The sequence below is a fragment of the Chlorocebus sabaeus genome, chromosome 21 (assembly GCF_047675955.1).
Source record: "Chlorocebus sabaeus isolate Y175 chromosome 21, mChlSab1.0.hap1, whole genome shotgun sequence".
Taxonomy (NCBI): Eukaryota; Metazoa; Chordata; class Mammalia; order Primates; family Cercopithecidae; genus Chlorocebus; species Chlorocebus sabaeus.
This window is the reverse complement of record NC_132924.1, coordinates 124,661,205-124,679,595: the sequence shown is the minus strand read 5'-3', so window position 1 is coordinate 124,679,595 and position 18,391 is coordinate 124,661,205. Positions and strand designations below refer to the sequence as shown.

General features: G+C 43.6%; 1 protein-coding gene across 1 annotated transcript in view; it reads right to left on the bottom strand.

Annotated features, from left to right (window-relative positions):
- Nucleotides 1–5,128: 5,128 nt before the first annotated feature.
- Nucleotides 5,129–18,391, bottom strand: part of GALNTL5 (polypeptide N-acetylgalactosaminyltransferase like 5) — a 52,565-nt gene continuing 39,302 nt past the window's right edge. The window contains 3 exon segments of the mRNA XM_007983538.3: nt 5,129–5,284; nt 10,151–10,300; nt 16,955–17,072. Coding sequence (XP_007981729.2) covers nt 5,129–5,284; nt 10,151–10,300; nt 16,955–17,072 — 424 coding nt within the window.

Genomic DNA, 18,391 nt, shown 5'->3' with positions numbered 1-18,391 from the left:
CTCAGCAAATGTCAGCTCTTCTTAGTTATTATTTCATACAGGTGTGTCTTAGGATAAATTCCTAGAAGGATGTCTCAGTTACAGAACTCCTGGGCTTAATTTAAGACTTGTTTGATGGCCGGGCGCGGTGGCTCACGCCTGTAATCCCAGCACTTTGGGAGGCCGAGGCGGGCGGATCACGAGATCAGGAGATCGCAGACCATCCTGGCTAACAGGGTGAAACCCCGACTCTACTAAAAATACAAAAAATTAGCCGGGCGTGGTGGTGGGCGCCTGTAGTCCCAGCTACTGGGGAGGCTGAGGCACGAGAATGAGGTGAACCAGGGAGGCGGAGCTTGCAGTGAGCCGAGATTGGGCCACTGTACTCCACCCTGGGCGACTGAGCAAGTCTCCGTCTCCAAAAAAAAAAAAAAAAAAAAAAAAAAACTTGTTTGAGCATTCCATCATACCAAAAACTATTTTGTAAAAAACCTTAAGCAGGTTACCAGATACTTTTCAACTAGCTTCAGAATACAAATCAGATTTTTAAATTTCCATACAAAAACAAAAAATTGCCATCTATAGGCCAGTATCAATTTCCCTTTACTCACACCAAATATTTGGATATTGATTCTGATTTTTCTTTTAGGGTCAACTGAAGCAATATTTAAGAAGATACTGTCCAAGGGACATGCTAAACAATTTCTAGGACTTATGTGTGTTATCTACTAAGACTTAATATTAGGCTCATGGCTTTTAACAAAAGAGAACACTCTTGTCTTTTGCTTTTGGGAAAGTTGATATTTACAGCATCCATTCTTTATGCTTACCAGAAAAAAATATATATATATGTTTTAATGTTGCATATATATCATTTATATATTACATATAATTATATATTACACATATATATTCTCAAACTTCAACACTAGAAAAAAGTTGTTGCTTTAAGAAGATACTCCAGGCCCCGCGCGGTGCCTCAAGCCTGTAATCCCAGCATTTTGGGAGGCTGAGACGAGCGGATCACAAGGTCAGGAGATCGAGACCATCCTGGCTAACACGGTGAAACCCTGTCTTTACTAAAAAATACGAAAAACTAGCTGGACGAGGTGGCGAGCACCTGTAGTCCCAGCTGCTCGGGAGGCTGAGGCAGGAGAATGGCGTAAACCCTGGAGGCGGGGCTTGCAGTGAGTTGAGATCCGGCCACTGCACTCCAGCCTGGGCACAGAGTGAGACTCCATCTCAAAAAAAAAAAAAAAAAAAAAAAAAAAAAAAAAAAAAACTCCAACTACTATAATTCTCTTTTATTTTTTCAGCTACAGGATTTCTATGTTGCTTTTTTGTTTGTTTGTTCTTTGAGACAGAGTATGTCACCCACGCTGGAGTGCAGTGGCGCAATCTTGGTCTGGGCTCACTGCAACCTCCGCCTCCCATGTTCAAGCGATTCTTGGACCTCAGCCTCCCGAATAGCTGGGATTACAGGCATGTGCCACTGACCCCGGGTGCTGTTTTGTGTGTTTTTTTTTCCTGATGGAGTCTCACTCTGTCGCCCAGACTGGAATGCAGTGGTGTGCTCTCAGCTCACTGCAACCTCTGGCTCCTGGGTTCAAGCACTTCTCTTGCCTTAGACTGAAGTAGCTAGGATTACAGGCACACGCCACCGCACCCGGCTAATCTTTTTGTATTTTTAGTAGAGACCAGGTTTCACCACATTCACCAGGCTGATCTCGAACTCCTGACCTCGTGATCCGCCCGCCTCAGCCTCCCAAAGTGCTGGGATTACAAACGTAAGCCACCACACCTGGCCTATTTTGCATTTTATCGTAATTTTAGTGGACACATGGGTTTGTTATGATTAATTTTTAAATGACTTTCTAGAAACAGGAAAAGTATAATATATGGGCCAAGAATACAATCACAGCGTGGCACCTGTTTCTTGCTGCCCAATCAACCTTTTAAAGGATGAATCAAGAGGCTGTAATAGATCACCCCCTGTCTATCCAGCAATAGATTTTATACAGTATTTTCCTAAACAGATAGGTATAAAGATGTTATTTGCAGCAGTTGGGCACAGTAGCTCACACCTGTAATGCCAAACTTTGGAAGGTCAGTCGTTCAAGACCACCCTGGCCAACATGATGAAACTGTAACCGGAATTGCTGGGTTCTTGGTCTCGCTGACTTCAAGAATGAAGCTGCAGACCCTCGTGGTGAGTGTTACAGCCACTAAAGATGGCAGTCTGGAGTATCGTTCCTTCAGGTGTTCACACGTATCTGCAGTTTTTTCCTTCTGGTGGGTTAGTGGTCTCACTGGCTTCAGGAATGAAGCTTCAGACCTTCCCAGTGAGTGTTACAGCTCTTAAAATGGGGCGTCTGGAGTTGTTCATTCTTCCCAGTGGGTTTGTAGTGTTACTGACCTCCTGAGTGAAACTGCAGACCTTTGCAAGGAGTGTTACAGCCTATAAAGATGGTATGCACTCAAACAATGAGCAGCAACAAGAGATAGCACAACGAATAAAAGAACAACCTCTGTGTAAGGTGACTGAGCAGGTTGCTAGTGACTGGCTTGGGTAGCCTGCTTTTATTCCCTTATCTGACCCCACCCACATACTGCTGATTGGTCCATTTTACAAAGAGCTGATTGGTCTATTTTACAGAGAGCTGATTGGTCCATTTTGACAGAGTGCTGATTGGTGTGTTTACAATCCCTGAGCTAGACACAGAGTGTTGATTGGTGCGTTTACAATCCTCTAGCTAGACACAAAGTGCTGGAAAAATTATCCAAGTCCCCACTAGATTAGCTACATACAGAGTACTGATTGGTGTATTTACAAACCTTGAGCTAGATACAGAGTACTAATTGGTGTATTTACAAACCTTGAGCTAGACACAGGGTGCTGATTGGTGTATTTACAATCCCTTAGCTAGACATGAAGGTTCTCCAAGTCCCCACTAGACTCAGGAACCGAGCTGGCTTCACCCAGTGGATCCTACCCGGGACTGCAGGCTGAGCTGCCTGCCAGTCCCGTGCCCTGCACCCACACTCCTCAGCCCAGGTGCACTCCTCAGCCCTTGGCCGGTTGATGGGACCCATGCCGTGGCGCAGGGGTTGGTGCTCATCGGGGAGGATTGGGCCAGGCAGGAGCCCTGGTGGGGGGAGTGGCGGGGGGGAGGCTCAGGCATGGCAACTGTAGGTCCCAAGCCTTGCCCCGTGGGGAGGCAGCTGAGGCCCAGCAAGAATTCGAGCACAGCACCGGCAGGCCAGCACTGCTGGGGGACCCAGCATACCCCCTGCAGCTGCTGGCCTGGGTGCTAAGCCCCTCACTGCCTGGGGCTGGCGGTGTTGGCCTGCGGCTCCGAGTGCCCGGCCCGCCAAGCCCACGCCCACCCGGAACTCGCACTGGCCCACAAGCGCCTAGCTGCGCTTCTCCCTCCACACCTCCCCGCAAGCAGAGGGAGCTTGCTCGGGCCTCGGCCAGCCCAGAGAGGGGCTCCCACAGTGTCGTGGCGGGCTGAAGGGCTCCTCAAGCGCCACCAGAGTGGACACTGAGGCCGAGGAGGCGCTGAGAGCGAGGGCTGCTAGCATGTTGCCACCTCTCAAAACCACATCTCTACTAAAAATACAAAAATTAGTTGGGCGTGGTGGTGGGTGCCTGTAATCCCAGCTACTCAGGAGGCTGAGGTATGAGAATCACTTGAACCTGGGAGGTGGAGGTTGCAGTGAGCCGAGATCAGGCTACTGCACTCCAGCCCGGGCGAGAAGAGTGAAACTCCGTCTCCAAAAACAAACAAACACACAAAACAAAAAACTTCATTCCTTGCTGTATACCAGCAACTAGAAGAATACCTGGCTTCAAGCAAACACTTATTGTTGATTGAATGAGTTCAACAGATGATTCAAATTGTTTTTCTGCTGTAAAAACTAACTTACCTTCTTTCCAGCATAGACTATTCTCTTCCACTTTTTTTTTTTTTTTGCCCCTTTCAATGTGTTTTTTTCTCTCATTATCTGTCTCTGTCTTTCTGAATTCAGTGTCTTTCACCTTCTTAGCCACCATCATCAGTGTGAAACCAACAGTGATCTGTCTAACCCCAAAGATGCCAAAGAAGTACTTTGGACATCTGGGAATGTGTTTACACGGGACAGACAAGGCACACAGCTGCTGCTTCCCTGATCCCAGCTAAACCGTTTACCAAGAGTCAAGAAGTGTCTGGAGAGCTGGAGGCCAGAGCCATAGGAGGAGACAGACATGAAAAAGGCAAAATCGGCTGGGCACAGTGGCTCATGCCTGTAATCCCAGCACTTTGGGAGGCCGAGGCAGCCGGATCACAAGGTCAAGAGATCAAGACCATCCTGGCCAATATTGTGAAACCCCGTCTCTACTAAAATACAAAAGTTAGCTGGGTGTGGTGACACGCACCTGTAATCCCAGCTACTTGGGAGGCTGAGGCAGGAGAATTGCTTGAACCTGGGAGGCGGAGGTTGCAGTGAGCCCAGATTACACCATTACGCTCCAGCCTGGTGACAGAGTGAGACTCCTGGAAGAGGGAGTATCTTCAGATGACAGAAGGGCTGGCAGGGACACATGGGGAAGCTGGCTTGGAGAGCTGACCAGACACCCAGGCAGGTGGACTGGACACCAGACGTTCAGGTATGCAGCTGAGCAAGGTGTCATTACCAGAATCTACCCTGGCAGGAAGAAAGGAGCTTGCTGCAGCTCAGCCAAAGTCACGAGAGCATGACTCCCTAAGAAGGCAATCGCAACAGATTGTCTGGGGCAGAAGCCAGGTTGGCAAAGGGAAAGCAGTCCCTACAGTCCACCAGGGCCAGGTGGGTGTGGTAAACAAATGCGCTTTACTTAAACTCAGTCAGCTGTATGATAGAGTTCGTAACTGTGTGACTACTTAGGACATTTCTAATGTTCAAGGTCTTGTCACCTCAGAAATTCAGTAGCAGATGAGTAACAAAGTATTAAGAATTTTCATTAAAGGGGAAATAAAGGCACCCACATCATAGACCATTCTGGTCATATTTTTTTAATTGCATTTCACATAATTCCACGATGTTCCAATCTTACATTCTTGTGCCACTATGTTGAATGATTAGGAGACTTTTAACACTTTATTAATGAAAGTGATTTGTTTTCCTTTCATGAGCTGTTCACAGATGCCTCCAACTCTGGGAAGACATTATCCAAATACCACTGAAATGACTTGCAACCCAGTCGTTTCCTTAACTGAACACGCTCGTGAATGTTTCCATAGGTAACATATTTCAGACTAGGCTTTCGAAGAAAAAACTGCTCCTATATGAAAATACAGAGTCAGCCATTATGTTCAGCCAAACAAATCTTCGGTGATCAAATGATTATATCTAACATAGACACATGTATTTTCATCATGTGAACTAAAAAAAGCCCTCCAGATCCCAATTTTTTTCTGTCCAAGGAATGAAGGCAGAGACATACTATGGGACCTCGGATTTACCCACCATGCACATGTTCACAGCACGTGCCACAGCACCCTAAGTGTCATAGCGGGATCCAGGAAGACTGGGTCCTGCTTCTCAGCCAAAGAATCACAGCCACCTATTGTGGTATCCCCTTTCTCCTGTTTTTTCAACAATACCCAAGGACAAACCCCCTTACTCCCTGGTCCTGATCAGTATGTTTGTCTTTTCAGAAATGGGGGACGATGTAGTAAAGGGAGAATAGATCCTGCAGGAGTACAACCTGGGTTCAAAGTCTGGCTCTGCCATTCAGGATCTGCGTGACCTTAGGCAAGTCCTCCCCTTGCAAAGTGGTTGTGAGGGTTGAACAGTCTAATAGGGACATGCAAAGCCCCTGGGCGAGCATGGCTGGCACATACTAACTGTCATGTCTGAGATGGTCATTATTATCACCACACTTGGTTAGTTTTTTGTGTGCTCTGACTTGAGGAAGCCCCAAGAATGAATGTCTAATGGACTCTGTTGGCCCCCTGTTGAAAAAAGGTATTCTAAGTAGACTGAAGCCCTTTGCGAACAGAACCCTTATCTTTTCATCTGTGTTTTCCCAGGCCTGGCAGACAGGATAGTGATAGTGTTGAATGACAGAAGGAGTTTGCTCATCCAAATTAATGTATTATGGGCATGCCATGTTGGATTCTCCCTGGGGATCCATGACCACCGTAGGTCTTTACCATCACATTCTGCCACCCCTAGGTCCCCAGGGTGGATTGGTGCAGGGGACAAGCCTGCAGATGGGGGAGGGTACCACCATTTTGGAGAAAAGACAGCATGGATGACCTTAGGCACATCTTCCTGTCCAAAGCCCTTTCTTGTCCCAGTCAGTCACTAAATTTCCCATTGTGCTGTATTATGCAATCCATTGGTTTTTATACTTAACATCATATGCCTTTAAGTTAACTTTTTGGCACTATATGCTTTGTGAAATTCAGTAAACCATGCAGAAATAGCTATATTCAATTCAACTATCTGGATCCATGACCAGCGTTCACAGAAAAAAAAAAATTAACAAACATGAAAATAAGCTCAAGATTTGTTGTAATGAAATACAATTTTAAACAATGAGATGTTTTTAACCTACCTGATTAAAACAAACAGTTCGATTATAACCAATATGAGGAGACAGGCACTTTCATGTACATTTGATGGCAGCACAGATGACGAGACACACAGTGAAGATCATTTGGATGTCACCCCATCAGGATTTAAAATGCACTAACTCTTGCCCCAGCAAGTTCATGTCTTGAATTTATTCCAAAGATGTATTTGCAAAAATATGCACAAAAAAGTATGTCAATAATTCTCATTTCAAGGCCAGGCGTGATGGCTTATGCCTGTAATCCCAGTACTTTGGGAGGCCAAGGCAGGCAGATCATGAGGTCAGGAGTTCAAGACCAGCCTGGCCAATATGGTGAAACCCTGTCTCTATTAAAAATATAAAAATTAGCTGGGCATGGTGGCGTGTACCTGTAGTCCCAGCTATTCGGGAGGCTGAGCAGGAGAATCACTGAACCTGGGAGGCGGAGGTTGCAGTGAGCCGAGATTGTGCCACTGCACTCCAGCCTGGGTGACAGAGCAAGACTCTGTTTCAAAAGAAAGAAAAAAAAAAGAATTCTCGTTTGAGGATTGTGAAGAAAATAGCAAAAAGCCGGGGAAATCAGAATGCTTATCAACTGGTACTATTTATTAATGGGATCAATTTTGGTAGATCCAGTTAAAGGAACTATTTAAAAGAGTGAGATGTGTTTATATGTTCTAATTTTGAAGGACAACTTGAAATCCCCCTGCCTTTTCTTTCCTGATCATAACCCTTTTCCTTTGTTTTAAATGCTATCTTGATTACAAATTCATTTCTTTTCATTCTAGCTTTGATATCTGATTATTCATGCACAAATTATATGGTTTAATTTTACCCATTTGAACTTTACAGGAAGGAAATAATACAGTATAAGTTCTGTTGTGTTTGGCTGCTTTCATTCACCATCACATCTCTCAAATTTACCTATGCTCTTGTAGGTACAGTCACGCACCATGTGATGATGTTTCAGTCAACACCTGACTGCGTTCATAATGGTAGTCCCATAAGATTATAATACCATATTTTTACTATGCCATTTGTTTAGCTATGTTTAGATACACAAATACTTACCACTGGGTTACAACTGCCTACAGTGTTCAGTAGAGTCACATGCCATACAGGTTTGCAGCCTGGGAGCAGTGGGCCATATCATAGAGCCAAGGTGTGTAATGGTCTATACCATCTCCATCCCAGTTTGTGTAGGTACAGTCCCACAACAATGAAATCACCTCATGATGATTTCTCATAATATATTCCCGTCGTTAAGTGAGACATGACTATACACTATAGTTAGTTAATTTTCTTTCTTTTTTTTTTCCTTTGAGATGGAGCTTTGCCCTTGTCACCCAGGCTGGAGTGCAGTGTTATGATCTCGGCTCACTGCAACCTCTACCTCCTGGGTTCAAGCAATTCTCCAGCTTCAGCCTCCCAAATAGCTGGAATTACAGATGCCCACCGCCATGCCTGGATAATTTTTTTTTTGTCTTTTTATTAGAGATGGGGTTTCACCTTGTTGGCCAGGCTGGTCTCGAACTCCTGGCCTCAGGTGATCCACCCGCCTTGGCCTCCCAAAGTGCTGAGATTACAAGCGTGAACCACCGCACCCCGCCCAGTTAATTTTCATTGCTGTATAGGATTATAGCAACTAAATATATCACATTTGTCCACTCTACTCTTGATGAGTATTTGTATTGTATTAAGTTTTGGCTAAAAGAAATAATGCTGTGTAGTAGTTTTCTTGTTCATGCATCCTGGTGCACAAAAGCACTCACTTCTGTAGCATATGCATGAGCAGAACTGCTGAATCACAAGGTATTCAGATCTTTTACTTTAGTAGATGCTGCCATGCTGTTTTCAGATGCAATTTTGTAAAAGTCAACACTCCCATAAAGCAAAAGCTGAGAGATCCTATTGCTTACCGACACTTGGGCCTATAAGGTTTTTTTTTGTTTTTTTGTTTTTTTGTTTTTTTGTTTTTTTGAGACAGAGTTTTGCTCTTGTTGCCTAGGCTGGAGTGCAATGGTGCGATCTTGGCTCACTGCAACTTCCTCTTCCCAGGTTCAAGAGATTCTCCTGCCTCAGCCTCCTGAGTAGATGGGACTATGGGAGTGTGCCACGACACCCGGCTAATTTTGTATTTTTAGTAGAGACGGGGTTTCTCCATATTGTCCAGGCTGGTCTTGAACTCCTGACCTCAGGTGATCTGCCTGCCTCGGCCTCCCAAGTGCTGGGATTACAGACATGAGCCACTGTGCCCAGCCAGGCCCGTCAGACTTTTAAAATTCTGCCAATCTAAGCGGCGATGTTGAAATAGCTCTTTGAAGTTTTAATTCACATTTCTCTAATTACAAGAGAAATGGAGCATTATTACCTTCATAATTAAAGTGTGTTTTTTCAATTAGAGAAACATAAGATGAAGACCAGGACATACACTGTCAGAGAGATTCTTACATATTTCCATTTGTTTGTCTGAAATGAGATTTTGCTGGGGATTTTGTATTTATTTACACATAGCTTCTGGATGGACATGCACGCTTGTAAGTCCTGGCAAGGTACTTAATTCCTGGGGAAATGCACAGATAATAGGGTATAGCTTTGATACGGAAATCTTTGGCTGCTGGTTGAAAAGTGGTAGTGGAAGTTCTCACACAGTCCCATGACCAGCAGCATCCACATTGCTTGGGAAATCGGCGGGGAAGAAAAAGAATCTCAAGAGTTGTACATGGGCCAGGTGCGGTGGTTCAGGCTTGTAAATCCCAGCACTCTGCGAGGCCAAGGTGGGCGGGTCATGAAGTCAAGAGATTGAGACCAGCCTGGCCAACATAGTGAAATCCCATCTCTACTAAAAATATAAAAATTAGCCAGGCATGGTGGTACGTGCCTGTAGTCCCAGCCACTCAGGAGGCTGAGGAAGGAGGATCACTTCAACCCAGGAGGCGGAGGTTGCAGTGAGGTGAGATGGCACCACTGCACTCCAGCCTGGGCAACAGAGCAAGATTCCATCTCAAAAAAAAAAAAAAAAAGAGTTGCATGTGGGGACAGGGCAAGGAGAAGCTGTTTGCTTCAGGTGTGGGACAATTCCCTGGAGGTGGGAACAGAGGGAATAGATCAGCACCTCTATAAAATGACTGCTCATGTTGGTTGATTTACTTCTGAGAGACTTGAGGTTTCCCAGAAATTAAAACAAAAATAATGAAGTGTAAGAGTAGCAGCTTAGGATGAACTGAGAATAGGGTTGGGGATGGATTGATGAGGGGTTAGAGGGGTGCTGTATTCAAGAAAAACAGAGAAAAGAACAACTATCAATAACTATCAATAGGTAGTTTTTTACCCTCATCCTCCTCCTACAGTCCACCCTCAAGAAGGCCCCAGTATCTGTTGTTCCCTGCTTTGTGTCCGTGTACAATGTTTAGCTCTCACTTATAAATGAGAACATGCAGTATTTGGTTTTCTGTTCCTGTGTTCATTTGCTTAGGATAATGACCTCCAGAACAAACGCTGGATCTGGAAAGGCAGCAGCAAGCTTCCTCAGAACAAGTCCTGCTCCGGCCTCACACGCATTTTCCAAGTCAAGGATGTGTTCCCCACCTTATATTCATCCAGCCAAACGTGCACCAGTCTTAGGTAGTTACGTGTCGTGGCACTGATGATTGCAGAAGTTTTTCTAGTCTGTTTCTTACTGATATGTCCTACTCGAGAGCAGGGGATTATAAAGAGTTGCCCTCCACACATCCAGATCTAGGCATAAGAAGAAGAAAAAACATATGAATGCATTATTACTGGTAATAGGCAACTGCTTTTAAACAAATATAATGGCCAGGTGTGGTGGCTCATGCCTGTAATCCCAGCACTTTGGGAGGCTGAGGCAGGCAGATCACCTGAGGAAGGGAGTTAAGTTTAAGACCAGCCTGGCCAACATGGTGAAACCCCGTCTCTACTAAAAATACAAAAATTAGCTGGGCGTGGTGGCAGGTGCCTGTAATCCCAGCTACTTGGGAGGCTGAGGCAGGAGAATCGCTTGAACCTGGGAGGCAGAGGTGAGCTGAGATCGTGCCATTGTACTCCAGCCTGGGCAACACAGCGAGACTCCATCTCAAAAACAAAAACAACAACAACAACCACCACCCATAAAAATGGCTAATTATTACAACAGCCTTATAATTCAGATTCTGTGATTATTCCCATTTTACAGATGAGGAAACTAACACATTGGTTAAGAAGTTTGCCCAATGACACAGAAGTTTCACAGCAGAGTGCAAGGTTCAAATTTAGAAAGCCTGACTGACAGCCAGCAATGAAGACAAAGGGGTTCTGCCTCTCTCGTAATTACCTGCAGGAATTGCTGGATGTAGGCAAGAAACAAGAGAAATGCTGATCGTGACTGAATTCAATTATTCATCTTTTTTAATACCTAAAACTCCTTATGTTGCTCACTTTTAATCACTATTAATTTTACTACACAAAAGTAAAATGTAGCCATTGAAAATTTGGCAAATACAGGAAAGCACACAGAAGAAAACATAATTCACTTCTTGTCCTAACATTCCGAGTGAGTCAATATTAACCCAGATGCATAGGTAAACACATGTAGACACAACAACATTAAGATAACTTGCTTTTTTTTCATTTGATGTTGTATGAAATTATTTTCGAAGTCTTAAGTTGTTTGGACATTTTGGTAGCTTCTGATTTTTATTATTAAAAATAATACCCCAAAGAACATGCTTATGATATAAATCTTTTGCACCTGATTTCTCATCTTACCGTACGCTTGCCATAACTCTTTTGTTTAATTACTCTAACCACTCCATGAGTAGCATGAGTAGTTCTCACACCAGCACAACTCAGCCATTCTGGCTAAGCCTAGAAGAACCACTTTAGCGATACAATGGATTATGAGAAATAACCATTGCTTGTTGTTTTAAGACACTGTGTTTTGGGATGGTTTGTTATACAGCAAAAGCTAGCTGATACATGAAGGAGCATTTTCCTCCTAACACCAGTTTTTTTTTTTTTTTCTTTCCAACTTACGTTTTCAGTTCAAGAGTACATGTGTAGGTGTGCTATGTGGATAAAATGCATGTCTGGGGGTTTAGAGTACAGATTATTTCATCACCCAGGTAATGAGCATCATACTCACTAGGTTATTTTTTATCCTCACCCTCTTCCCACAATCCACCCTCAGGAAGGCCCCAGTATCTGTTGTTCCCTGCTTTGTGTCCATGTACAATGTTTAGCTGTCACTTATAAATGAGAACATGCAGTATTTGGTTTTCTGTTCCTGTGTTAATTTGCTTAGGATAATGACCTCCAGCTCCATCCACTTTGCTGCAAAGGACATGATTTTATTATTTTTCAATGACTGTGTAACATTCCATGGTATATCTGTACCACATTTTCTTTATCCAATCCACTGACTTTTGTTTTTGTTTTTGTTTTTTTGAGACTGAGTCTTGCTCTGTCATCCAGCCTGGATGCCCTGCCATCCAGGTTCAAGCAATTCTTGTGCCTAAGCTTCCTGAGTAGCTGGGATTACAGGCACACACTGCCACACCTGGCTAATTTTTGTATTTTTGGTGGAGACGGGGTTTCACCATGTTGGTCAGGCTGGTCTTGAACTCCTGACCTCAAGTGATCTGCCCAACTTGGCATCCCAAAGTGCTGGGATTACAGGCATGAGTCACCATGCCCGGCCCCAGTCCACTGTTGATGGGCATCTAAGTTGATTCCATGTCTTCATTATTGTGGAAAGTGCTGCAGTGACCATATGTATGCATGTGTCTTTATGGTAGAACAATGTATATTCCTTTGGGTATATACCCAGTAATAGGATTGCTGGGTCAAATGCTAGTTCTGTTTTAAATTCTTTGAGAAATCTCCCAACTGTTTTCCACAATGGTTGAACTAATTTACACTCCCACAGCAGGATATAAACATTCCCTTCTCTTCACAGCCTCGCCAGCATCTGTTATTTTTTTTTTTTTTTTTGACTTTTTAATAATCGCCATCCTGACTGGCTAACACCAGTTTTATTTACTCAAGTAAATAAGACCTCCGTCCACTTAGTTGGTCATTCCAGAAACTTGGTGTGATAGATTGAAACTTTGTTCAATAAACAGCTCATTCCTAGTCCCTCACCTTGGGGCACAGCGCGTTTCCCTGACCGACTGAATTTGGGCTTCTCTGTTCGACACATTTGGCCAATGGATCGTGAGCACACGTCACGCGTGCAGAGGTGTAAATGTGCTGTGTGGTTTGGCTTGACTTTTGAATTCCTGCCATTCAGCGTGAGAAGAATATGCTGTGAGTCGCTGCTACTCCTAGAATGATAATCAGATCTGGATCCCATTCAGAGACTAGAGCCCAGCCCAACAACCTCTGTTCTGAGGCAGAGCCACTTTGGCCAACCATGGACAGATGAAAGAAAAAGTAAACGCTTATTGCTCCCAACCACTCAGTTTTGAGGTAGTTTATTACGTAACATCATGGTGGCAATAGCCGACTACTGCTGTGACAGTAACTGCCTGATTCCTAAAACTCTTGGGAATAGAAATTCTGAGCAGATGGGCCAAGGGTAACCCACTGAGGTACTGGAGTGTACTAGGCAGGGAGGGAGAAGAGTGTTGAGTGACTTGCCTAATTCTCCCTCATGCAGGTGTTTGCGAATTTGCTTGACTATTTCTCTATTACAGAACACATGGTTTGTTTTCACACCACAGCATCAAGGAGAGTTAGCAACCTTGGGTGGAATCTAAACTGGCTTTGATATCTAAGAGGTTCAGCACTGGGGAGAGGCAGAGAAAAGGGTTTCTCTAGGGATAATCTTTCAAGTGCAGGGCGAGGCCCCAGTTCCTGGAGCAGCACAGCTTGCCAGCATCTGGGGATGGCAGGATGGACTGCAGGTGTGGGGGAGATCGGGTGAACCAAGACTGCAGATTGTTGGGACTATTTGAGGCCAGCCTCTGCTTTGCCAGGAAAATTGAAATGCCATGTTGAAGCTCAGTTAGGAGGACCATTCAGAGACTAGAAGTGAACCTGTAGCTTTGTGGGCATCCACGAACCATCACTTTCCACGAGCAAGAGTAGCACCGAGTTCAGGGCAACTAAAAACAAATTCAGAGCATTGGAGGCTTCCAATACATTGCCAGCCTCAGATGGAAGTGACTTAGAAAGAGGGTAGAACTGAGCTGGTGGGGTCTCAAGACCTGAAGCTGAGTAGACAGCATGAGGCAGGAAACGACAGGTTAGGAGCAGAGTGCTTACAAGTTCCGTGAATTTGGGCAAGTTACTCAACCTCTCCGTGGTTCAGTTTCTTCACTACAAGTCGGAGATAATGGTGGTACTTACCTTACAGGTTTGTTAGGAGGATTAAATGGGTTAATATCTGTAAGATTTTAGAGCAGTGCATGTCAGATATAAGAACTTGTTAAAATACATTTTATCCTTTACATGTATCTTAAATGTGAGTTCTTCAGGGAAGCCATCTAAGACACATACATCCCCCAAGAGAAGGCTAGGTTCTCCTTTTAGAGGGTCCCATAATACTCTGTATTTCTCTATTGCACTTATCAAAAATAATTTTTTTGCTTTTTGAGTCGGAGTCTCGCTCCATCTCCCAGGTTGGAATGCAGTGGCATGATCTTGGTTCACTGCAACCTCCACCTCCCAGGTTCAAGCGATTCTCGTGCCTCAGCCTCCTGAGTAGCTGGGATTACAGACATGCACCATCATGCCCAGCTAGTTTTTGTATTTTTAGAAGAGACAGGGTTTCACCATGTTAGCCAGGCTGGTCTTGGACTCCTGACCTCAGGTGATCCGCCTACCTCGGCCTTCCAGATTGTTGGGATTATAGGCGTGAGCCACTGCACCTGGGCCAAAAACAAAATTAAATATCTGATAATTTCACCCTACTCAATAGATAGAAGGTTCATGACATTAGAAGCCACTTTTGGCCAGACCTGGTGGCTCCTGCCTGTAATTCCAGCACTTTGGGAGGCTGAGGTGGGCAGATCACGAGGTCAGAAGATCAAGACCATCCTGGCCAACATGGTGAAACCCCATCTCTACTAAAATACAAACAAGTAGCCAGGCGTGGTGGTGTGCGTCTGTAGTACCAACTACTCGGGAGGCTGAGGCAAGGGAATCGCTTGAACCTGGGCGGCGGAGATTGCAGTGAGCCAAGATCACGCTACTGCACTCCAGCCTGGCAACAGAGCAAGACTCAAAAAAAAAAAAAAGCCACTTTTGTATTGTGTGCCGCTGTATTTTAGCACCCAGCACAGTGCTTCATACATAACAGTACTCAATACATATTGTTGCGTGGATGAATTAATGAAGACTGTGTCTTCTTCTCAATGATCAGCATACAGCACAGTTTGACTCAAAGGAGGTGCTCCTTAAATGAGGGCTAGATTGAGCTTAAATATTACTCTCAAGAGATAGTCCTAAACTGAAACTATAGAGTGGGATATTATCATGATGCAGGTATTAGTTACAGCCATGGGGATTGATGCAAGTATCCTACTAAAAATATCAACAAGGGTGTGGCACAGACCCTCGGCAATCAGAGTAGACGTGCCCTGCCAAGTGCTATTCCCTTAGTTGCCAGAACATAGGAAGGTCCAGAGAGCCTGGACCTATGGTTGGGCTATAGGTGGAAGGTATCTGGCTGGCTCCGAGTAGAGGTTTTTTCACACCTGATGCAGAAAGACTGTGTTATGTTAACAACCAGCATGGCTTCACAGGTGCAGAGGACCTGGATGCTAGGCCTGAGCCCTGAAGAGCACATGGTGTAAGAAGCAAAGTCTGACAAGGATGGAAACCTTGGGGACACCTGTGTCTAACTGAGGAGCAGCAGCAGAAATTCCTGCAAAGGAAACTGAGAACAACTGAGCCCTGGAAAGCAATCCAGGAATACTGTTCTAACATCCAAGAAAACTTCTGGAAAAGACAGTTTACAGTGTCAAATGCTGCAATGACCTCAGACAGATGGAAGATCAAAAGCCATCCATTAAGGACATCAACATGAAACTGGTGGCAGTTCCTGGAATGATGTCACAGAAAGCTGAGGGCCTTCTAGGATGTCGATTTACTGGAATGAGGAGTAAACGAGAAATGAAGAGGTGTATGCAGGTGCGGAGATCATTCTTCCTCAGGAAAGACAAGGTTACTTGTTGTGGTTAGTGACAGCTGCTGGTGTGAAGAGACTATTTCAACTACTTATTAATTTACATATTTCTTTATAAAAAGACACCCAAGTATACTTAAAAGATACGACGGGCCATCAGGAAAGGCGCCATTGAAATATTGGAGTAGGAATAATTAATGTTCAAATAATAGTTGTCATTTGCTATCTATAGGGAATGTAGGGCCAGAAAAAGGAATATACTGACTCTCCAACTCTGCCTGTATAATACACAAAACCGATCACGTTATTAGATCATGAAAGGAGGTAAACTCCTTGAGCCATTTTCTTAGAGTGCAATATAATAAAACAAGGAATAATCAACCAAACAGAATAAAATGTGCCAAAGGCATGGGCGTTATGAAATAATGCCCGGGTCCAAAGGGAACTTGAGAATGAAAAAAACAAAGCAAAAAAAAAAAAAAAAAAAAAAAAAACCAACAAGCTTAAGAGGGACCATCAAATAGAGGCTTGGAGGAAACGATATTGTTCTAGATATTTTTATATGCATAATCAAGTATCTGAAGCATTATGAAAGAAGTCTGCTTGGGAACTTTAAAAGTGAACAAATAACTGGCCAAAAGAAGGAAGGAAAGAGAGAGAAAATAAAATCCAAAACAGAAAAAAATGGAAAAAACAACTACTGAGACAGTAAAAATAATAGATTTAAAATATCATATTAATTTGATATACCATACATCAGAAATAACAAAACATATGGTATAAGAACCTAATATTTTTAAATTAAATATTTTTATTTTAAGAAGTAGAGGCTAGGCACAGTAGCTCACACCTATAATCCCAGTGCTTTGGGAGGCCAAGATGGGAGGATTACTTGAGCCCAGGAGTTCAAGACCAGCCTGGGCAACATAGCGAGACCCCATCTCATTTAAAAAAAAAAAAAAAGTTGAGATGGGGGTCTTGCTATGTTGCCGAGGCTGGTCTTGAACTCCTGGCTTCAAATAATCCATCTGCCTCAGCCTCCCAAAGTGCTGGGATTACAGGTATGAGCCACCACACCAGGCCAATAATCTAATATTAAATGTTTTCCATTTTTACAAGAAGCCCCATAAATTGTTTATTGCATGTGCCACTGGAATGGTATGGGATGTTCATGTAGGAAAATTGAGCATAATTACCACAGCATTGTATGTGACAAAGTTAGGTTTCACTCTCTATAACTATTTTAAAAATAAAATCTGAATTACCCTTAGTGAAAGTTCCAAATTTTCTCCTCCCCAAAAATCCATATCCTTGTCATACTGTCCAATTTCATTAAAATAATGCCGACGTATAGCAAAAATTCCTCCAGACATTGCAGGTGACCTAGAAAGGGGACATAAATATGAAATTAATTTCACAGAGAAAGTCATTCTGTATTTTCCTCAAAATTATATTGAATTAGTAATAACTTATAGTTTAAAATGAGAAAACAGGCCGGGTGTGGAGGCTCATGCCTGTAATCCCAGCACTTTGGGAGGCCGAGGCGGGTGGATTACGAGTTCAGGAGATCGAGACCATCCTGGCTAACACAGTGAAACCCCATCTCTACTAAAAATACAAAAAACTAGCCAGTTGAGGTGGCACGTGCCTGTAGTCCCAGCTACTTGGGAGGCTGAGGCAGGAGAATCGCTTGTACCTGGGAGGCGGAGGTTGCAGTGAGCTGAGATCATGCCACTGCACTCCAGCCTGGGACAACAGAGAGAGACTCTATCTCAAAAAAAAAAAAAAAAAAAAAAAAAAAAGAGAGAGAGAGAGAAAACAATACTAAAATTATCTTATTATACATTTAAGTATATAAAATTACCAAAAACCACAACTAACAAAAGTAGGCAATAACTTTTACTTAGCTCTCACCAAAATATGTATGCGATATATTCTAAATGTTTTTGTCATGAGAAGGAAAATGACATTTGGAATATGAGTTTCCCATGAAGATGACAATTGAACTGGGTAGCAGGGTTCAGAGCTCTCCCTTTCTAAAGATATTAGGTGAATTGTAATATTTACTTCTGGACAAACCATAATATTAAAAAGCATCTTGTTTTGTCCACCAATAGTAGGGCCAAATAATACCAAACTAAGTCATTTGAAAATAGTCACAGCTGGGTGCGGCGGCTCACACGTGTAATCCCAACACTTGGGAGGTCGACGTAGGAGGATCACTTGAGGTCAGGAGTTCAAGACCAGCCTGGCCAACATGGTGAAACTCCATCTCTACTAAAAATACAAAAATTAGCCAGATGTGGTTGCCTGTACCTGTAAATCCCATCTACCTGGGATGCGGTGGCATGAGAACCACCTGAACCTGGGAGGCAGAGGCTGCAGTGAGCTGAGATCATGCCACTGCACTCCAGCCTGGGTGACAGGGTGAGAAACTGTCTAAAAAAAAAAAGAAAGAAAGAAAAAGAAAAAAAAAGCAAGAAAGATAAAATAATCACGAGTTCACATTCATTTGTTCAAAAAAGTATATATTGAGCACCTATGTTTTAGGGATATGAGTCACTCAACACACAAATCAAGACCCATGTGTAGGGGAAAGGGTAGGGAGACCAATTAGAGGGGCAACAGTGGTCCCAGAGAAAAATAATGGGATCCTGGATAAGAATGCAGCAATGTAGATAGTAAGATGCAGTTGAATTCCT